General features: G+C 62.4%; 1 protein-coding gene across 1 annotated transcript in view; it reads right to left on the reverse strand.

Annotated features, from left to right (window-relative positions):
- The window catches only part of ADGRL1 (adhesion G protein-coupled receptor L1), a 57,250-nt gene that overhangs the window by 26,190 nt on the left and 11,713 nt on the right, over positions 1 to 19,347 (reverse strand). The window contains exons 5-10 of the mRNA XM_054518156.1: positions 15,947 to 15,961; positions 8,658 to 9,455; positions 6,545 to 6,973; positions 5,566 to 5,669; positions 3,782 to 3,967; positions 646 to 684 (exon numbers count right to left, since the gene is read on the reverse strand). Of these exons, the coding sequence (XP_054374131.1) occupies positions 646 to 684; positions 3,782 to 3,967; positions 5,566 to 5,669; positions 6,545 to 6,973; positions 8,658 to 9,455; positions 15,947 to 15,961 (1,571 nt within the window). The remainder of the gene's footprint in view (positions 1 to 645; positions 685 to 3,781; positions 3,968 to 5,565; positions 5,670 to 6,544; positions 6,974 to 8,657; positions 9,456 to 15,946; positions 15,962 to 19,347) is intronic.

Here is a 19,347-nt window from a genome sequence, read left to right on the forward strand (position 1 = left end):
CGCCCACCCAGACAGATCCTGCCCATGTGACACACCCACCCAAACACACCACACCCATGGGACACACCCACCCAATTGGATCACACCCAAGGGACACACCCACCCAGTCAGACCACACCCATGGGACACACCCACCCAGCCAGACCACACCCATGGGACACACCCACCCAAACATACCACACCCATGGGACACACCCACCCAATTGGACCACACCCAAGGTACACACCCACCCAGTCAGACCACACCCATGGGACACGCCCACACAGACCACTCCCATGGGACACGCCCACACAGGCCACTCCCATGGGACATATCCTTCCAGGCTCCACCCATCCTCTCTAAGCCCCACCCACCACAACACCTCCCAAAACCCCCAGACCCCACCCATGCTGGCCGCACCCATCTCCCCAAGCCCCGCCCACCTAAGCTCACCCCCCATGCCATGCCCATGTAGACTCCACCTCCCTGAATAAGCCCCACCCACCAACACAGGGTCCACCCATTTCATGGCCCTGTCCTTGACACACACACCCCCTCAAGCCCCACCCACAGCCCCACAAGCCCTGCCCACCACACCCCGACCACACCCACACAAGCCCCTCCCATTGCACACGGCCACACCCCCCGCAGGCCACGCCCCTCACCTTGATGTAATCCTTGCAGGTTCGCTCCCGTTTGTGCATCTGGGTGGGAAATAAAGGGGGGAGGGGACACCCAGGTGAGGGGGTGGGACCCCAAAACCTGCACCGAGAGCACCCCAAAATCCACAACAGGATCCTCCCAAAATCCGGGAAATAACCCCAACATTTGGGGCAGAACAACCCCAACATTTGGGGCAGAACAACCCCAACATTTGGGGCAGGACTCCCAAATCTGGGGCAGACACCCAAAATCTGGGGCAGAACAACCCCAAAATCTGGGGCAGAAAAACCCCAACATTTGGGGCAGGACTCCCAAATGTGGGACTGGAGAAGGGGCCTGGCACAGTCACTCCAAAAGTTTTGCAGGAGCACCCCAAAATTCAGGTCAGGGCGCGTTTGATCTCTAGAAAAGGAGCCTCTCAACATTTGGGCCAGGACAACCCCGAAATTCAGGGCAGAAACCCCAAAATTGGCCAAAACTCTCAAAAATAGGGTTCAGGTTCTGGAGCTGGGGAACCCCAAAATTGGGGCACAGGCAGGAGTTCCCCCTTGGCCACCCCACCCCTCAAGAGAGTGACCCCAAATTCGAGGTTTTGGGTCCCACCTTGTCCTCATTCTTTCTGTAACTCTTCCTCATTTGGTGCGAGAAGCTCCCAAACTTTTTTATTTTAAATTAAAAAAATCTCTGTAACATTAACAAAAAACCCCACTTCTGTCTCTAAATAAACTAAAAAAAAATTAAAATAATAAACTAACTAAAATTTCAAATTTTTTCTTTATATTTTCTTTCTTTCTATATATATCAGAAAAAAATATTTTAAAAAATTTGAAAATTTTATTCTAATTCCTATTACTCTCTTTTAATCACTAGTAATAATTTTTTCTTTATATCCTTTGAAAGTTTTAAACCTACCTTACCTTTCTCCTAAACCTTCCTCACAACAAAAAATAAACACTAATAATTAACTAGAATTATAGTTAATAATAATAATAATAATACTAATAATAATAATAATAATAATAATAAACAATACATATTAAAGTTTATATATCATTATAATAATGTAATATTATATATTGTATTAGACATTTACATTATATATTATACATTATACATTATGTACTATAAATTATGTTAAATACATTATATATACTATATACTATATACTATATACTATATATTATATATTATATATTATATATTATATATTATATATTATATATTATATATTATATATTATATATTATATATTATACATTATATATTATATATTATATATTGTGGTTGAATATATTAATATATAATATATCCTTTATAATATAATGTGTATTAAATAATAATAGAAATATGAATTAAATAATAAATATAAATTAAATAATAATACAAATACTAACAATTAACTAGTAGTTAATACCAATAATTAAATACTAATAATTTAAATAATAAATACTAACAATTAACCATCACTAAAACCACCACGCTCATTAGCACATTACCCAAAATCCCTAAAAATTATGAAAAATCTGAACTAACAACCCAAAACCACTACAGGCTCCCACCTTGCTGCAGTTTTTCTGGTGCTCAGAGCCCCTCGAGCTCAGTCCCCTCTGCTCTCCCTCAGTCCCCCTTTCTGAACCCCAAATCTGAATTTTGGGGTCCCACCTGTTCCCCCTCAGTCCCCCTTTGGGCTGAACCCCAAATCAGAGTTTTGGGGTCGCACCTTGCTGTGGGTCCTGTTGCAGCTCTGCCTTTTTTTGCTGCTCAGAGCCCCTTGACCTCTGTCCCCTCCCGGTCCCACCTGTTGCCCCTCAGTTCTTTTTTGGGGCAAACCCCAAATCTGGGTTTTGGGGTCCCCAGATTTTTCCCCTTGAGCAGTGCCTGCAGCTGCACATCCAGGACGTGCCACAGCCGTGTCCCCATCTCTGTCCCCCTCCCCCCCAGCCATCTGAACCCCAAATTGGGGTTTGGGGGTCCCACCTTGCTGTGGATTTTCCCCCTGAATGGGCACAGGGCCTGCACATCCAGGACGTGCCACGGCTGTGTCCCCATCGCTCCCTGCACCCCACTTTGGGCCGAACCCCAAATCCGGGTTTTGGGGTCCTACCTGTTCCCCCTGCCCCCCCAGCAGTCTGTACCCCAAATGGGGCTTTTGGGGTTCCACTTTGTTGTAGTTTTTCCCCATGGACTCCCTCTCAAGTGGGTGCAGCGCCTCCAGCTCCGTGTCCAGGACACACCAGGGCTGTGTCCCAATTACTCCCTGTCCATCCCCTGCCCTCCCTTTGGGCCAAACCCCAAATCCGGGTTTTGGGGTCGCAACTGTTCCCCCTGCCCTCATCGGTCTGAACCCCAAATGGGGCTTTTGGGGTCGCACCTTGTTGTAGTTTTTGCCCGCAGACTCCCTCTTGAGCGGGCGCAGCGCCTGCAGCTGCACACCCAGGACGCGCCACCACCGTGTCCCCACTGTCCCCTGCCTGTCCCCGGCCCATCCCCTTTGGGCTGGACCCCAAATCTGTGTTTTGGGGTCGCACCTTGTTGTAGCTTTTCCCGGCTGCCTCCCTCTCGAGTGGGTGCAGCTGCACACCCAGGACACACCAGTGCCGTGTCCCCATCGCTCCCTGCCTGTCCCCTGTCCCCCCAGCCGCCTGTACCCCAAATTTGTGTTTTGGGGTCGCACCTTGTTGTAGTTTTTGCCAGCTGATTCTGTCTCGAGCGGGCACAGAGCCTGCAGCTGTGTGTCCAGGACACACCAGGGCTGTGTCCCAATTACTCCCTGTCCATCCCCTGCCCTCCCTTTGGGCTGTACCCCAAATCTGTGTTTTGGGGTCACACCTTGTTGTAGTTTTTGCCCACAGACTCCCTCTTGAGCAGGCACAGCCCCTGCAGCTGCACACCCAGGACGCGCCACCACCATGTCCCCACTGTCCCCTGCCTGTCCCTGCTCCCCCAGCGGTCCAAACCCCAAATCTGTGTTTTGGGGTCGCACCTTGTTGTAGCTTTTCCCTGCTGATTCCCTCTCGAGCGGGCACAGAGCCTGCAGCTGTGTGTCCAGGACACACCAGTGCCGTGTCCCCATCGCTCCCTGCCTGTCCCCTGTCCCCCCAGCCGCCTGTACCCCAAATTTGTGTTTTGGGGCCGCACCTTGTTGTAGTTTTTGCCGGCTGACTCCCTCTCGAGCGGGCGCAGCGCCTGCAGCTGCGCGTCCAGGATGTCCAGGAGCTGCTCCAGCAGCCGCACGGCCGAGCTGACGTCCCCCGCGAACACCGGGCCCCGCGTGTGCCGCGCCAGCTCCCCCGCGATGGACGCCGCGTTCTCCCCGCTCTTGATCTGCGGCCACCAACGGGGCTCAGGGGGGCCCCGGTGTCCCCCGGGGGTCAGGGGGGGCACCCGGTGTCCCCCAGGGGGTTTGGGGGGGCGCCCACGGGTCAGGGGGGACCCCTATGTCTCCTGGGGGAACTGGGGTGGGGGGGTTAAAGGGGGCTCTGGGGGGGCTTCCTGATATCCCCCGGGGGGTTTGGGGGTGCACCCACAGGTCAGGGGGGGTCCCCAATATCCCCCAGGAAGTTACAGAGGGTCTGGGGGGCACCCACAGCTCAGGAGGGGCTCCCCAATATCCCCCAGCGAGTTTGGGGGATCTTGGAGGGGGTAGAGGGAGTCTGGGGGGCTCCCTGATATCCCCCAGGGGGTCAGGGGGGCACCCATGGGCCCCACGTCCCCCAGGGCTTTGAGGGGAGCACCCATGAGTCAGGGGAGTCCCCGGTGACCCCAAGGGGGTTCAGGGGGGCACCCATGGGTCAGGGGAGTCCCCAGTGAACACCAAGGGGGTTCAGGGGGGCACTCCATGGGTCAGGGGGGTCCCTGATATCCCCCAGGATGTTTGGGAGATTTGGAGGGGGGTTAGAGGAGGTCTGAGAGGGGGTTTGGGGGACCCCCTGAACGAGGATCAACCCCCACACCTGTGGGGTGGGGATGCTCTGAGGGGTCTCTTCGGGGGGGGTTTGGGGGTTACAGGGGGTCTGGGGGGCTCCCCTAAATCCCACAGGGGTCCTGGGGGACCCCTGAGTGAGGATCAGCCAGGCCTGTGGGGTGGGGATGCTCTGGGGGGTCTCTCAGGGGGGGGTTGGGGGTTACAGGGGGTCTTGGGGACCTGCAGGGGGTTGGGGGGGGCACCCCCACATCCCCCAGGGGCTGGGGAGGGTCGGGGACCCCCAGAGTGGGAGCAGCCCCTGCCGAGGGAGGGACACCCCAGGAGCCTCCAGGGAGGGGTTTGGGGGTCCCAGGGGACCTGGGGGGGGTCCCCAGGGTGGTCCCGGGGTGGGGGGGGGTCACTGGGACAGGGAGGGTCCCGAGGTGGGTCCCCAGCTCAGGGAGTCCCCATTCTCAGGGTGTCCCCACTTTGGGGGGTCCCTGTTTGGGAGGGTCCCCATTTGGGGAGGTCCCTGTTTTGGGGTATCTTCATTTAGGGGGGGGGTTCCTCATGGCGGGGGGGGGGTCCCGTTTTGGGAGTGTATTTTAGGGGGTCCCTGCTTGGGGGGGCATCGTTAGAGGGTACCCCGATTTCTGGGGGGTCCCATTTTTGGGGGATTCCTGTTTGGGGGTGTCCCCTTTCTGGAGGGTCCTATTTTAGGGATTCCTGTTTAGGGCTGTCCCCCTTTAGGAGGTTCCAGCTTTTGGGGGATTTCTGTTTGGGGGTGCCCCCTTTGGGCGGGTCCCATTTTAGGGGTTTCCTTTTTAGGGCTGTCCCCATTTCTGGGGGGGTCCCAGTTTTAGGGGATTTCTGTTTGGGGGTGCCCCCTTTGGGCGGGTCCCATTTTAGGGGTTTCCTGTTTAGGGCTGTCCCCATTTCTGGGGGGGTCCCAGTTTTAGGGGATTTCTATTTAAGGGTGTCCCCTTTGGGCGGGTCCCGTTTTGGGGTCCCCCGGTACCTTCTGGGCCACCTGGTTCACCCAGGGGCTGGTGCAGTTGCTCAGGTCGGGCCCGCGGGGGTTCCACACCCCCAGCCCCAGCAGGCACTGGAAGGAGGCGATGCCTGGGGGGCACAGGGGGGCTCAGGGGGGCTCAGGGGGACCCCACATCTCCCCTGGCTCTCCCAGTGCCCCCTCCCCACCCCCAAGAGCCCCAGAACCCCCCCAAAATCCCCAAAATCCCCCATAGCCCCCAGTTCCCCCGTAGCCTGCAGGACCTCCCAGCACTCCACGGACCCTCCAGAAGCCCCCAGACCCCATCCAGTTCCCTCCAGTGCCCCCAATTCCCTCCCAGTCCACCCAGTCCCCCCATTCCCCCAATCCCCCCAAGTCTCTCCCATTCCCCCCAATCCCCCCAATCCCCCCCATTCCCCCCAATCCCCCCAGGTCCCCCAATCCCCCCCAATCCCCCCCCAATCCCCCCAGTCCCCCCATTCCCCCCAATCCCCCCAAGTCTCTCCCATTACCCCCAATCCCCCCAGTCCCCCCCAAATCCCCCCATTATCCCCAATCCCCCCAGTGTCCCCAATCCCCCCAATCCCCCCATTCCCCCCAGTCCCCCCAATCCCCCCCCATTCCCCCCAATCCCCCCCATTGCCCCCATTCCCCCCAGTCCCCCCAATCCCCCCCCATTCCCCCCAATCCCCCCAGTCCCCCCAATCCCCCCAATCCCCCCCCATTCCCCCCAATCCCCCCATTCCCCCCAGTCCCCCCAATCCCCCCCCCATTCTCCCCAATCCCCCCAGTCCCCCCAGTGCCCCCATTCCCCCCAATCTCCCCAATCCCCCCAATCCCCCCATTCCCCCCAGTGCCCCCAATCCCCCCAATCCCCCCAATCCCCCCAATCCCCCCATTCCCCCCAATCCCCCCAGTGCCCCCATTCCCCCCAATCCCCCCAATCCCCCCATTCCCCCCATTCCCCCCAGTGCCCCCAGTTCACCTCGGGTCCCTTTGGGGCAGGGTCTCTCCACCAGCGCTCCCTGTTGTGCCGCGGGCCATTGCACCCTGCGCACCTCCCGCGCCTCGCACAGCCGCCCCCCGGGCCCCCCCCCGGGCCCCCCCCCGGGCCCCCCCGGCCCCGCCCCCGCCCCGGGCGCCGCCCCCGAGCCCCCCCCGGGCCCCCCCGGCGGGCGGCGGGAGGCGGGAGGGGGGGGGGCAGCCCCGGGGCCGCTGTTGGGGGGGCCCGGGGACCCCCCCGGGGTGGCGGCGCTGTGGGCGGGGCCCGGGGGGGGGCCCGGGGGGGGCCCGGGCCGGGGGGTGAGGGGGGGGCCCCGGCGGGCCGTGGGGGTGGGGAACGGGGGGGCGGCGGAGCTGGGGGGGGCCGTGGGGTGCGGGGGGGCCGCGCTGGGCGGTTCTGTGGTCACCGGACCTGGGGGGGGGGGGAGAAAAAGGGGGGGGGGTTTCAGGGCCTGGGGGAACCCCCGAGCCCCCCAAGGGGGCCCCTCCCGCCCATTGGGGGGGGGGGGAGAGGCTGATGGCCCCCCCAAAGTGACCCCGGACCCCCCCCAGGGACTGGGGCACAGCGGGACCCCCCCAAAATCAACCTGGAGGTGCCCCCGAGCACTGGGGGTCCCCCCAAAGCGACCCCAGACCCCCCCAGGGCTGCGGTGTCCCCCCAAAATGAACCGGGGCACCCCCAGAGTGAACCCCCAGGCCTCCTCCCCCCGCACTTCACCCAAAAACCCCAAAACCCCAAAACCCCAAAACCCCAAACCCAGCCCATAGGGCTCCCCCGCGGTGCCCGGGGCTGCGCCCCAAAATTCACCTGGAACCCCCAAAGCTCACCTGGACCCCCCCAAAGTTTACCTGGACACCCCAAAGTGAACTGGGGCACCCCCAAAGTGAACCCTGGGCTGCCCCCAGCTGGGTGGGGGTGACACCCCAAAAACTAAACTGGAGCCCCACAACACCGGGAGGGCCCCCCAGAATAAACCAGAGCTCCCCCAAAACACCTGGGGGTCCTTCTGGGGTCTGGGGCTGCACCCCCAAATTAAACCGGGACCCCCAGGGCTGCTCCCACACATTTGGGGCTCCCTGTGGGCACTCCCGAGGTGAATTGGCCCCCCACAACTCGCTGGGGCTCCCCGAAGTACCCCAGGTTGTACCCCCAAAATAATCTGGGACCCCCAGGGCCCTCCCCAAGCACCTGGGGCTCCCCTCAGGTACCTGGGGCTGCACCCCCAAAGTAAACAGGGACCCCCAGAGCTCCCCCTAAAAATCTGGGGCTCCCCCTAAGTACCAGAGACCGAACCCCCAGACCAAACCAGGACCCCCAAGGCTCCCTCACAGCAAACCGGGACCCCCAGGGCTCCCCCCAAATCAAACTGGGACCCCCAGGGCTCCTCTAAAATAAACCCGGGTCCCCAGGGCTCTCTGCAGATCTTTGGGGGTTCACCACCAAATTTAACCAAGACCCCCAGGCCTACTCCCCCAAAATAAACCGGGACCCCCAGGGCTGCCCCCAGAATAAACCGGGACCTCCAGTGCCCCCCCCCAAAGCAAACTGGGACCCCCGGGGCTCCCTCCATAGCAAACTGGGACCCCCAAGGCTCCCCCCAGCATAAATCGGGACCCCCAGGGCTCCTCCCAGCATAAACCGGGACCCCCAGGGCTGCCCCCAGAATAAACCGGGACCCCCGAGGCTCCCCCCAAAATAAACTGGGACCCGTGGGGAATAAACCGGGACCCCCAGGGCCCCTCCATAGCAAACCGGGACCCCCAGGGCTCCTCCCAAAATAAACCGAGACCCCCGGGGCTCCCCACAGAATAAACCGGGGCTCCCCACAGAATAAACCGGGGACCCCGGGGCTCCCCACAGAATAAACCGGGACCCCCGGGGCTCCCCCCAGCATAAACCGGGACTCCCAGGGCTCCCCACAGAATAATCCGGGGCTCCCCACAGAATAAACCGGGACCCCCGGGGCTCCCCCCAGCATAAACTGGGACCCCCAGGGCTGCCCCCGGCCCCAGGCGCTCCCCCCAAGGCATCTCCCCACCTCTCCCCGAGCCCCCCGGCCGCACCCCAAACCCTCCCCACCCCAAGCCCCGCTGACCGTCGCCGTCGAGGGGCGCGAAGTCGAGGCCGTAGCGCAGCAGGAAGTGGTTGTTCCACACGTACAGTTGGTTGTCGCGGGGGTTGTAGCCCACCGAGGCCACGAACTGGTACGGGTTGGGGAAGGGCAGCGCCAGCGCCGAGCCGCGCCCGCGCCGCGTGTCGAAGGCGTAGACCAGAGCGTTGCCCAGGTGCTCCGTGTCGTCGTCCAGGTAAACGCTGCGCACCACGTAGAGCACCCCGCAGGCCATGAAGGCGTCCGAGGCCGCCCGCTTGGCGTAGCCGGTCTCCCAGGTGCCCTCCAGGCGCAGCGTGTAGGGGTTCAGCTGGCTCACCACCAGCCGCCCGCCGTTGCCCTCGGTGGCGTAGATGACCCAGAGCCCCTCCTCGTCCACCGCCAGGTCGATGTCGGTCTTGCCGCCCCAGCGATAGGGCGACGTGTCGTGATAGTTGGCGGCGCCCACCACGGTCTCGCCGCTCTTGATGCGGGTGCGCAGGTCGTACTTGACGATGCTGCGGGTGCGCTCCTTGTTGTAGAACACGGCGCCGTCGTACACCACGAAGCCGGTGCCGTCGGCGCGGTGCGGGAGCCGGTGCGTGGCCGCGGGCCGGGCGCCCACCAGGTCGGCCCAGGACGCGTACTCGGTGAGCGTGTCCGTGCGGTACGGAACCCACGGCAGCACGTAGAGCCGGTCCCCCGACTGCAGCGGGTCCCGGCACCACCCGCCCGCCTGGTGCGGGGACTCGTGCGTGGACAGCGCCGGCCCCACGCGCTGCGGAACCCCCGGGCAGACGAAAACTGCGGGGGGACACGGGGAGGGACGGAGGGACACGGGGAGGGACAGACAGGGGGACACGGGGAGGGACAGGGGGACACGGGGAGGGACAGACAAGGGGACACGGGGAGGGACAGGGGGACAGACAGGGGGACACGGGGAGGGACAGACAGGGGGACACGGGGAGGGACAGGGGGACACGGGGGGACACGGGGAGGGAGGGAGGGACAGACAGGGGGACACGGGGAGGGACAGGGGGACACGGGGAGGGACAGAGGGGGACACGGGAGGACAGGGGGACACGGGGGACGGGAGGAGGACGGAGGGACACAGGGGGACATGGGGAGGGACGGAGGGACGCGGGGAGGGACGGAGGGACAGACAGGGGGACACGGGGAGGGACAGGGGACACGGGGAGGACAGGGGGACACGGGGAGGGAGAGAGGGACAGACAGGGGGATACGGGGAAGGACAGGGGGACACGGGGAGGGACAGACAAAGAGACGGGGGGGGACAGACAGAGGGACACGGGGGGACACGGGGAGGGACAGAGGGACAGACAGGGGGACACGGGGAGGGACAAACAAAGGGACACGGGGAGGGACAGGGGGAGGGTGGGACAGACAGAGGGACATGGGGAGGGACATGGGGAAGGACAGACGGGGACATGGGGAGGGACAGAGGGACACAGGGAGAGTGAGGGGACAGACAGAAGGACATGGGGAGGGTGGGGACAGACAGGGAGAGGGATGGGGGACACGGGAGGAGGGGGGACAGGGGATGGATGGACACGGGGACAGACACACGGACACAGGGATGGAGGAGGGACGGGGAATGGGTTTGGGGACAGACACACGGACACAGGGATGGAGGAGGGACGGGGGAATGGGTTTGGGGACAGACACACGGACACAGGGATGGAGGAGGGACGGGGAATGGGTTTGGGGACAGACACACGGACACAGGGATGGAGGAGGGACGGAGAATGGGTTTGGGGACAGACACGGGGAGGGAGGGGGGACAGGAGGACGGGGATGGGGACAGACATGGGGACACGGAGATGGATGGACGGGGGGACAGACACAGGGACAGAGTGACAGACACGGACAGACGGGGGACACGGGTGGATGGTGGTCACGGGGACAGACGGGGACACGGGGACAGCAGGACAGACGGATGGAAGAAGAGGGGACAGACATGGGGACACGGGGATGGACAGGGACAGCGGGATGGACACAGGGGACAGACGGACGCGGTGACAGGCGTGGCGACAGGGGACAGACAGAGGGAGGACAGTGGGGACACGAGGGGACCCAGAGGGACACGGGAGGGGACAGACATGGGGACACGGGGGGCGATGGGGACAGAGGGACAGGGAGGGGGTGGCAATGGGGGGGGTGGCAGTGAGGGGACAGAGGGGGATGGGGACACGGGGAGGGGACACGGGGGGACAGCGAGAAGAGGAGAGAAAAGAGAAGCGTTCCATCAGCGACTGGGGGGTCCCACGGGGGGGCTGGGGGGGACCCCAACCCCGGGGGGATTTTGGGGACCCGGGGGAGGGAGCGGGACACGGGGGAGGGGGGGAGGGGAGGGGAGGGGTCCCTTATCCGGGGAGGGGACAGAGGGGAGGGGACAGAATGGGGGGGATTGGGGGGGGGGGGACGGGACACCCAGACTGCGCCCCGGCAGTGGCGGAAAGGGGGGGCCGAGCCCCCCCCGCCAACCCGGGACCCCCTTTTATGGGGGGGGGGGGGGGCTCACCCTGAGGTGGGGGGGCAGCTCTCCTTGACGGGGGGAGCCCTAAAACGGGGGGGGCTCAAATCGGGGGGGCCCTAAATGGGGGGGGCTCTTCCCCTCCCCCCCCCGGGCCCACAGCCAGGGACGATCGAGCGCGACGGAGACACGGGGGGAGGGGGGGGGGGCTCGGGGGAGTCCCCCCGGTGCGGGGGGGGGGGGGGTTTGGGGGGACCCCCCCGGTTTTGGGGTGCTGGGGGGGTTTGGGGGGGTCGCGCGTGGTCCCGGTGTCCGGCGGCGGCTGCAGAGAGGCTGGGGGAGAGAAACGGGGGGGTTAGAGCTGCGGGAGAGAAGGGGGGACACGGGGGGACACGGGGGACACGGGGGGGGCACGGGGGCACCCCCAGAGCAGAGACCCCCCCCAAAACCCAAACCCCAGCCCCGCCCCCGCCCCGCCCCCACAGGGTCTCTGCGCCGGGGGGGGATGGGGGGGATGGGGCCCCCCTGGGGGCGGGGCCAGGCCGGGACCCCCGGGGGACACCGCGGTCCCACCGCCCCTCCCCCAGTGCCACACCCACAAAAGGGACCCCGGGCTGGGGTCCCGCCCCCTCAGCCTGGCCACGCCCCCTCAGCCTGGCCCCGCCCCCCGCCCGGGGCGCGGCACGAGGGGGAGGGGCCGGGACAGACACGCGTGTGCGGGGTGGCACAGGTGAGCACAGGTGTGACACAGGTGTGACACAGGTGTGAGCACAGGTGTGACACAGGTGTGACACAGGTGTGAGCACAGGTGTGAGCACAGGTGTGACACAGGTGTGACACAGGTGTGACACAGGTGTGAGCACAGGTGTGACACAGGTGTGACAAAGGTGTGACACAGGTGTGAGCACAGGTGTGCAAAGCTGAGCACAGGTGTGAGCACACAGGTGCGCACAGGTGTGAGCGCACAGGTGTGAGCACAGGTGTGACACAGGTGTGAGCACAGGTGTGCAAAGCTGAGCACAGAAATGCACAGGTGTGAGCACACAGGTGTGAGCGCACAGGTGTGAGCGCAAGTGTGCTTAGATGAGCACAGGTGTGTTCACGTGTGCACATGTGAACAGGTGTGCACACACCCCCCTCCATTCTAGGGGTGCACACACCTGTGCAGCCTCACACACCTGTGCACACACCTGTGCAGCCTCACACACCTGTGTGAGCCCATTTGCACGTGCATGGGGGCACGTGTTCACCTGGCCGTGCGTTTGCATGGGGGGTTTGCATTGCAGGTGTGCACTCAGGTGTGAGCACAGGTGTGCACTCAGGTGTGAGCACAGGTGTGTTCAGGCAGCAGCACATTTGCACGCTCAGGTGTGGCTGCTCAGGTGTGCGAGAGCTGCCACACCTGCATCATTCTGTATTCACACCTGTGGCCGTTACCTGTGTGTGCTCACAGGTGTGTGTCCCTGTCACACCTGTCCACGTGTGTCCCTGCCACACCTTCCAGAGTGTTTGTGCTCACACAGGTGTGTGTCCCTGTCACACCTGCCCAGGTGTGTGTCATTGTTACACCTGTCCACATGTGTCATTGTTACACCTGACCAGGTGTGTGTCCCTGTCACACCTGCCCAGGTGCGTGCACTGCCCCACCTGTGCCCTGTCGCACACGCGTGTGCAGGAGGGTGCGGGGGCTGCGTGTGCAGGGGGCACACCTGGACGTGCAGCTGGATCCAGGTGTGCATGTGAGCGCACAGCCCCAGGTGTGCACAGCTCAGGTGTGATCAGGTGTTACAGTTCAGGTGTGCCCAGGTGTGCACAGCTCAGGTGTGTACAGTCCAGGTGTGCCCGGGTGTGCACAGCTCAGGTGTGATCAGGTGTTACAGTTCAGGTGTGCCCGGGTGTGCACAGCTCAGGTGTGCCCGGGTGTGCCCAGCCCCAGGTGTGCACAGCTCAGGTGTGCACAGCTCAGGTGTGCCCGGGTGTGCACAGCTCAGGTGTGCACAGTTCAGGTGTGCCCAGGTGTGCCCAGGTGTGCACAGCTCAGGTGTGCCCAGGTGTTACAGTTCAGGTGTGCCCAGGTGTACACAGCTCAGGTGTGCACAGCTCAGGTGTGCACGAGGACTGGGAGCACACAGGCCCCAGGTGTGCACATACCCAGGTGTGCCCATGGATCCAGGTGTGCACAAGGCCCAGCTGTTCACAGGTGTGCTCAGGTGTGCACAGCCCGGATATGCACAAGGATCCAGGTGTGCACATCCCAGGTGTGCACAGGGATCCAGGTGAGCCCATCCAGGTGTGCACAAGGCCCAGCTGTTCACAGGTGTGCTCAGGTGTGCACAGCCCGGATATGCACAAGGATCCAGGTGAGCCCATCCAGGTGTGCACACGGATCCAGGTGTGCCCATCCAGGTGTGCACAGGGATCCAGGTGTGCCCATCCAGGTGTGCCCATGGATCCAGGTGTGCCCATGGATCCAGGTGTGTCTAGGTGTGCCCATGGATCCAGGTGTGCCCATGGATCCAGGTGAGCCCATCCAGGTGTGCACACGGATCCAGGTGTGTCCAGGTGTGCACACGGATCCAGGTGTGCCCAGGTGTGCACACGGATCCAGGTGTGCACACGGATCCAGGTGAGCCCATCCAGGTGTGCACACGGATCCAGGTGTGTCCAGGTGTCCACACGGATCCAGGTGTGTCCAGGTGTGCACACGGATCCAGGTGTGTCCAGGTGTGCCCATGGATCCAGGTGTGTCCAGGTGTGCCCATGGATCCAGGTGTGTCCAGGTGTGCCGGCCCGGCCGTGCCGCAGCCCCCGCCTGCCCCGGGGGTTTTTGGGGTTTTGGGGGGTCCCCGGGAGGGTGGGGGAGGGGAGACTCACAGGCTCGGGGGGGCCCCGCGGTCCGGGGGGGCTGGGCCGGGCCCTGCGGGAGGAGGAGGAGGAGAGAGACACGTTAGGCCCCGCCCCCCGCTCCGGCACCTGTGGGAAGAAGCCGCGGCCCCGCCCCCGGCCCCGCCCACGCCTGCCCGCAAGCCCCGCCCCTCCCCGGCCACGCCCACCCCGGTCACCGCCCCGCCCTCCCCCTCCTTCCTGCACGGACGGACAGACGGACACGGGGGCGGCGCCCTGGCTGTGACCCCTGAGTGACCCCGGAGTGACCCCGAACTGACCCTGAGTGACCTTGGCTGACCCTAAACTGACCCTGAGTGACCTTGGCTGACCCCAATCTGACCCTCAGTGACCCCGACTGAGCCCCAAATGGTCCCCATGGCTGCACCCTGACCCCAAACTGACCCTGAATTGACCTCTGAGTGACCCTGAGTTGACCTCTGAGTGACCCCTGAGTGACCCAAGTTTGACCCTGAGTGACCCTGACCTGACCCCTCCAGTGACCTCGATCTGACCCTGAGTGACCCTGAGTGACCCCAACTGACCCAAACTGACTCAAACTGACCCCAAAGGACCCATGAGTGACCTGAACTGACCCAAACTGACCCAAACTGACCCAAACTGACCCCAAACTCCCCCAAACTGACCAAAACTGATCCAAACTCCCCCAAACTGACCCAAACTCCCCCAAACTGACCCCAACTGACCCCAAACTCCCCCAAACTGACCCCAAACTGACCCAAACTCCCCCAAACTGACCCAAACTCCCCCAAACTGACCAAAACTGATCCAAACTCCCCCAAACTGACCCCAAACTCCCCCAAACTGATCCAAACTCCCCCAAACTCCACCAAACTGACCCCAACTGACCCCAACTGACTCAAACTGACCCCAACTGATCCAAACTGACCCCAACTGACCCCACCTGACTCAAACTGACCCCAAACTGACCCCAAAGTGACCCCAGCTGACCCTGAGTGACCTTTACTGACCCCAGCACTGCCCCGGCCCCCCCGAGCTGCCCCCTGGGGTTATTTTGGGGTTTATTTTTGGGGTTATTTTGGGGGTTTACTTTTAGGGTTTATTTTTGGGGTTATTTTTTGGGGTTAATTTTGGGGTTATTTTTGGGGTTATTTTGGGGGGGCTCTTTGGTTTGGGAGCCAGGGGGACTGGGGGGTCCCAGGGCTGCCCCTGTCCCCCCCACTTGGGGGGTGACCTGAGGGGGGAGGGGCCCCCCCAAACTCTGGGGGTCCCCGTGGGGGGGTGGGGACACCTCGGGGGGGGCCCCGCAGGTTTGGGGGTCCCCAGGGTCCCTCAAGGGGAGCCCCGGGGGGTCCTGGGGGGGCTCAGGAACATTGGGGGGTCCCGGGGACCCCCGAGGGGACACGGGGGGGTCTGGGGGCCCCCCCAATTGAATGAGAGTTAATTAGGGGGGGTGGCACTGACCCCCCCCCTCCCGTGGTGTTGGGGACCTGGGGGGGGGGGGGGACAAGGAAGGGGTGGAGGGGGAGGGGAAAGGGAGGGAGGGGAAAGGGGGGGTGGGGGAGGGGAGGATTTGGGGGTTCGGGATCAGGGGATGGGGGAGGGGGGGCTGGAGGAATTTGGGGGGGCCCAGAGGGGGTGGGGGGAGGGGGCAGAGGGATTTGGGGGGGGGGGGGTCAGGATTTGGGGTGAGGGAGGGGATTTGGGGAGTCAGGATTTGGGGTGCGGGGTCAGCGGGGGAGGGGTCAGGATTTGGGGTCACTCTGGAGGATTTTGGGGTGCGAACGGGGGGGAGGGATTTGGGGGCGGATTTTGGGGTGCAGGAACACGGGGGGGGTGGGGGGAGCTGGGATGGGTTGGGGGGTGCGGGAAGTTTCAGGGGTCTCTGGGGGGGTCGGGAGGGGTCGGGGGGGCCGGAGCGGGGGGTCCGTGTTACCTTTTTGTTCCACTTCTATTTTTAGCACCGGAAGAAAAGGCGGGAGAGAGCGGGGGGAGGGGCGGGGGGGCGGGAGGGGGTGCGGGGGGGGGAGGGGGAGGGCAGGGGGGGAGGGGCGGGGTCACACGGGCGGGGGAGGGGAGGGAGGGGAGGGGGAGGGGCGAGAGAGGAGACAAAGAGAAAAGAGATTAAACGGCTCCGGCCCCCCCAGCCCGGGGGGACCCCGAAACCCCCGGGAGCCCCAGACCCTGCGGGGGGAGGGGCGGCGGCACCCGCGGGGAGACCGGGACGGACACACGGACACACGGACAGACGGACACACGGACACACGGACAGACGGACACGGGATGGACACACGGACACACAGACACACGGACACACGGACACACGGACACACGGACACGGGATGGACACACGGACACACGGACACACAGACACACGGACACGGGATGGACACATGGACACACGGACACACGGACACGGGATGGACACACGGACACACGGACACACAGACACACAGACACACGGACACACGGACACGGGATGGACACACGGACACACGGACACACGGACACACAGACACACGGACACACGGACACGGGATGGACACACGCACAGACGGACACACGGACACGGGATGGACACACGGACACACGGACACACGGACACACAGACACACGGACACACGGACACGGGATGGACACACGGACACACAGACACACGGACACGGGATGGACACACGGACACATGGACACACGGACACATGGACACACGGACATGGGATGGACACATGGACAGATGGACACACGGACACACGGACACACGGACAGACGGACACAGACACGGGATGGACACAGGGACACACGGACAGACGGACACACGGACACATGGACACACGGACAGATGGACACAGGGCGGACAGATGGACAGACAGACACATGGACAGACGGACAGATGGACACATAGACACAAGGACACATGGACACGGGATGGACACACGGACAGATGGATACACGAACAAGGATGGACACACAGACAGATGGACACACGGACAGATGGACACACAGACACATGGACGCACAGACACACGGACATGGGATGGACACACAGACACACAGACACGGGATGGACACATGGACACAGACACACAGACAGATGGACAGACGGACGGATGGACACACGGACACGGGACGGACACATGGACATGGGACGGACACATGGACAGATGGACACATGGACACCAGATGGACATGGGATGGACACTCAGACAGATGGACATTGGGCCAGACACAGGGATGGACAGAGGGACATGGGATGGACAAACAGACACGGGGATGGACACATGGACATGGGGATGGGCAGGGGGACAAGGGGGACATAGAAAGATGGACACATGGACAGATGGACACACGGACAGAGGGCGGAGACAGAAAAGATGGACACACGGCAGGAGGGACTGACGGTCGGAGGGGTGGATGGACAGATGGACATCAGGCTGGGCAGGAGGATGGACAGAGGGACAGGGGGATGGGGGTGGATGGATGAACAGACGGGAATGACGGACAGAGGGACAGACGGACAGAAAGGGGGAAGAGTCGATGTAGGAGGAGGATGGACAGAGGGAGCCACGGAGGGACAGACAGACACGGACGGGGGGGGATGGGGACGGCTTGGGTGGGGAAGATGGACAGAGGTGATGGATGGACAGACGGACACGGGGACAGCCGGACACATGGACAGACACAGGGACAGACACGGGACAGACACGGGACAGGCACAGAGGCAGACGGACAGACGGACAGACGGACAGACGGACGGGGTGCAGGGCTCCCCTCCCCCGCTCTCCTGAGCCCCCCCGCCCCTCCCCCCCCACCCTGGAGAGAGAGACGGCGATGGGGGAGGGGCGGCGGGGGGGAGGGGCTCCGGCGGGGGGGGCGGGGCAACCTCGGCCCCTCGGCCCCGCCCCCGGCGTCACCTGCAAAGGAAAGACGCGGCCCCGCCCCTCCCCCACCCCCGAACCGCCCCCACCCCCCCACGGCACCGGCACCGGCACCGGCAGGGACCGCGCGTGAGGGTGAGGGTGAGGGTGAGTGTGAGTGTGAGTGTGAGTGTAAGTGTGCCCTGAGTGTGAGAGTGTGAGAGTGTGAGAGTGTGAGAGTGTGAGTGTGAGAGTGTGAGTGTGAGTGTGTGAGTGTGCCCTGAGTGTGAGAGTGTGAGTGTGAGTGTGAGTGCCCTGAGTGTGAGAGTGTGAGTGTGAGAGTGCCCTGAGTGTGAGAGTGCGAGTGTGAGTGTGAGTGTGAGTGTGCCCTGAGTGTGAGAGTGTGAGTGTGAGTGTGAGTGTGAGTGTGTGAGTGTGCCCTGAGTGTGAGAGTGTGAGTGTGAGTGTGAGTGTGCACTGAGTGTGAGAGTGTGAGTGTGAGTGTGCCGTGAGTGTGAGTGTGAGTGTGAGTGTGCCCTGAGTGTGAGAGTGAGAGTGTGAGTGTGAGTGTGAGAGTGTGAGTGTGAGTGTGAGTGTGCCCTGAGTGTGAGAGTGAGAGTGTGAGTGTGAGTGTGAGAGTGTGAGTGTGAGTGTGAGTGTGAGTGTGAGTGTGCACTGAGTGTGAGAGTGTGAGTGTGAGTGTGCCGTGAGTGTGAGTGTGAGTGTGAGTGTGCCGTGAGTGTGAGAGTGAGAGTGTGAGTGTGAGAGTGAGAGTGTGAGTGTGAGTGTGAGTGTGCCGTGAGTGTGAGTGTGAGTGTGAGTGTGAGTGTACCCTGAGTGTGAGAGTGTGAGTGTGAGTGTGAGTGTGTGAGGGTGAGGGTGAGTGTGAGTGTATGAGTGTGAGTGTGAGTGTGAGTGTGAGTGTGCCCTGAGTGTGAGAGTGTGAGTGTGAGTGTGAGTGTGCCCTGAGTGTGAGAGTGAGTGTGTGAGTGTGAGAGTGCCCTGAGTGTGAGTGTGAGTGTGAGAGTGTGAGAGTGTGACTGTGAGTGTGAGTGTGAGTGCCCTGAGTGTGAGAGTATGAGTGTGAGTGTGAGTGGGTGAGGGTGAGGGTGAGTGTGCCCTGAGTGTGAGTGTGTGAGTGTGTGAGTGTGTGTGTGAGTGAGTATCAGTGTGAGTGTGCGTGTGAGAGTACCCTGAGTGTGAGGGTGAGTGAGAGTGTGAGAGTGTGAGAGTGTGAGTGTGCCCTGAGTGTGAGTGTGCGAGTGTGCACTGAGTGTGAGCTCTGAGTGTGCCCTGAGTGTGATCAATGGGTGCCCAGTGTGTAATTAGCGTGTATTTAATGAGTAATTAGCGTGTGTTAATGTGTCCAGCTGTGCCCAGCTGTGTCCCAGCTGTGCCCAGCTCTGTCCCAGGTGTGTCCCAGCTGTGCCCAGGTGTGCCCAGGTGTTTCCCAGCTGTGTCCCAGCTCTGTCCCAGCTGTGCC

This window comes from Molothrus ater, chromosome 37, assembly GCF_012460135.2.
Source record: "Molothrus ater isolate BHLD 08-10-18 breed brown headed cowbird chromosome 37, BPBGC_Mater_1.1, whole genome shotgun sequence".
Lineage (NCBI taxonomy): Eukaryota > Metazoa > Chordata > Aves > Passeriformes > Icteridae > Molothrus > Molothrus ater.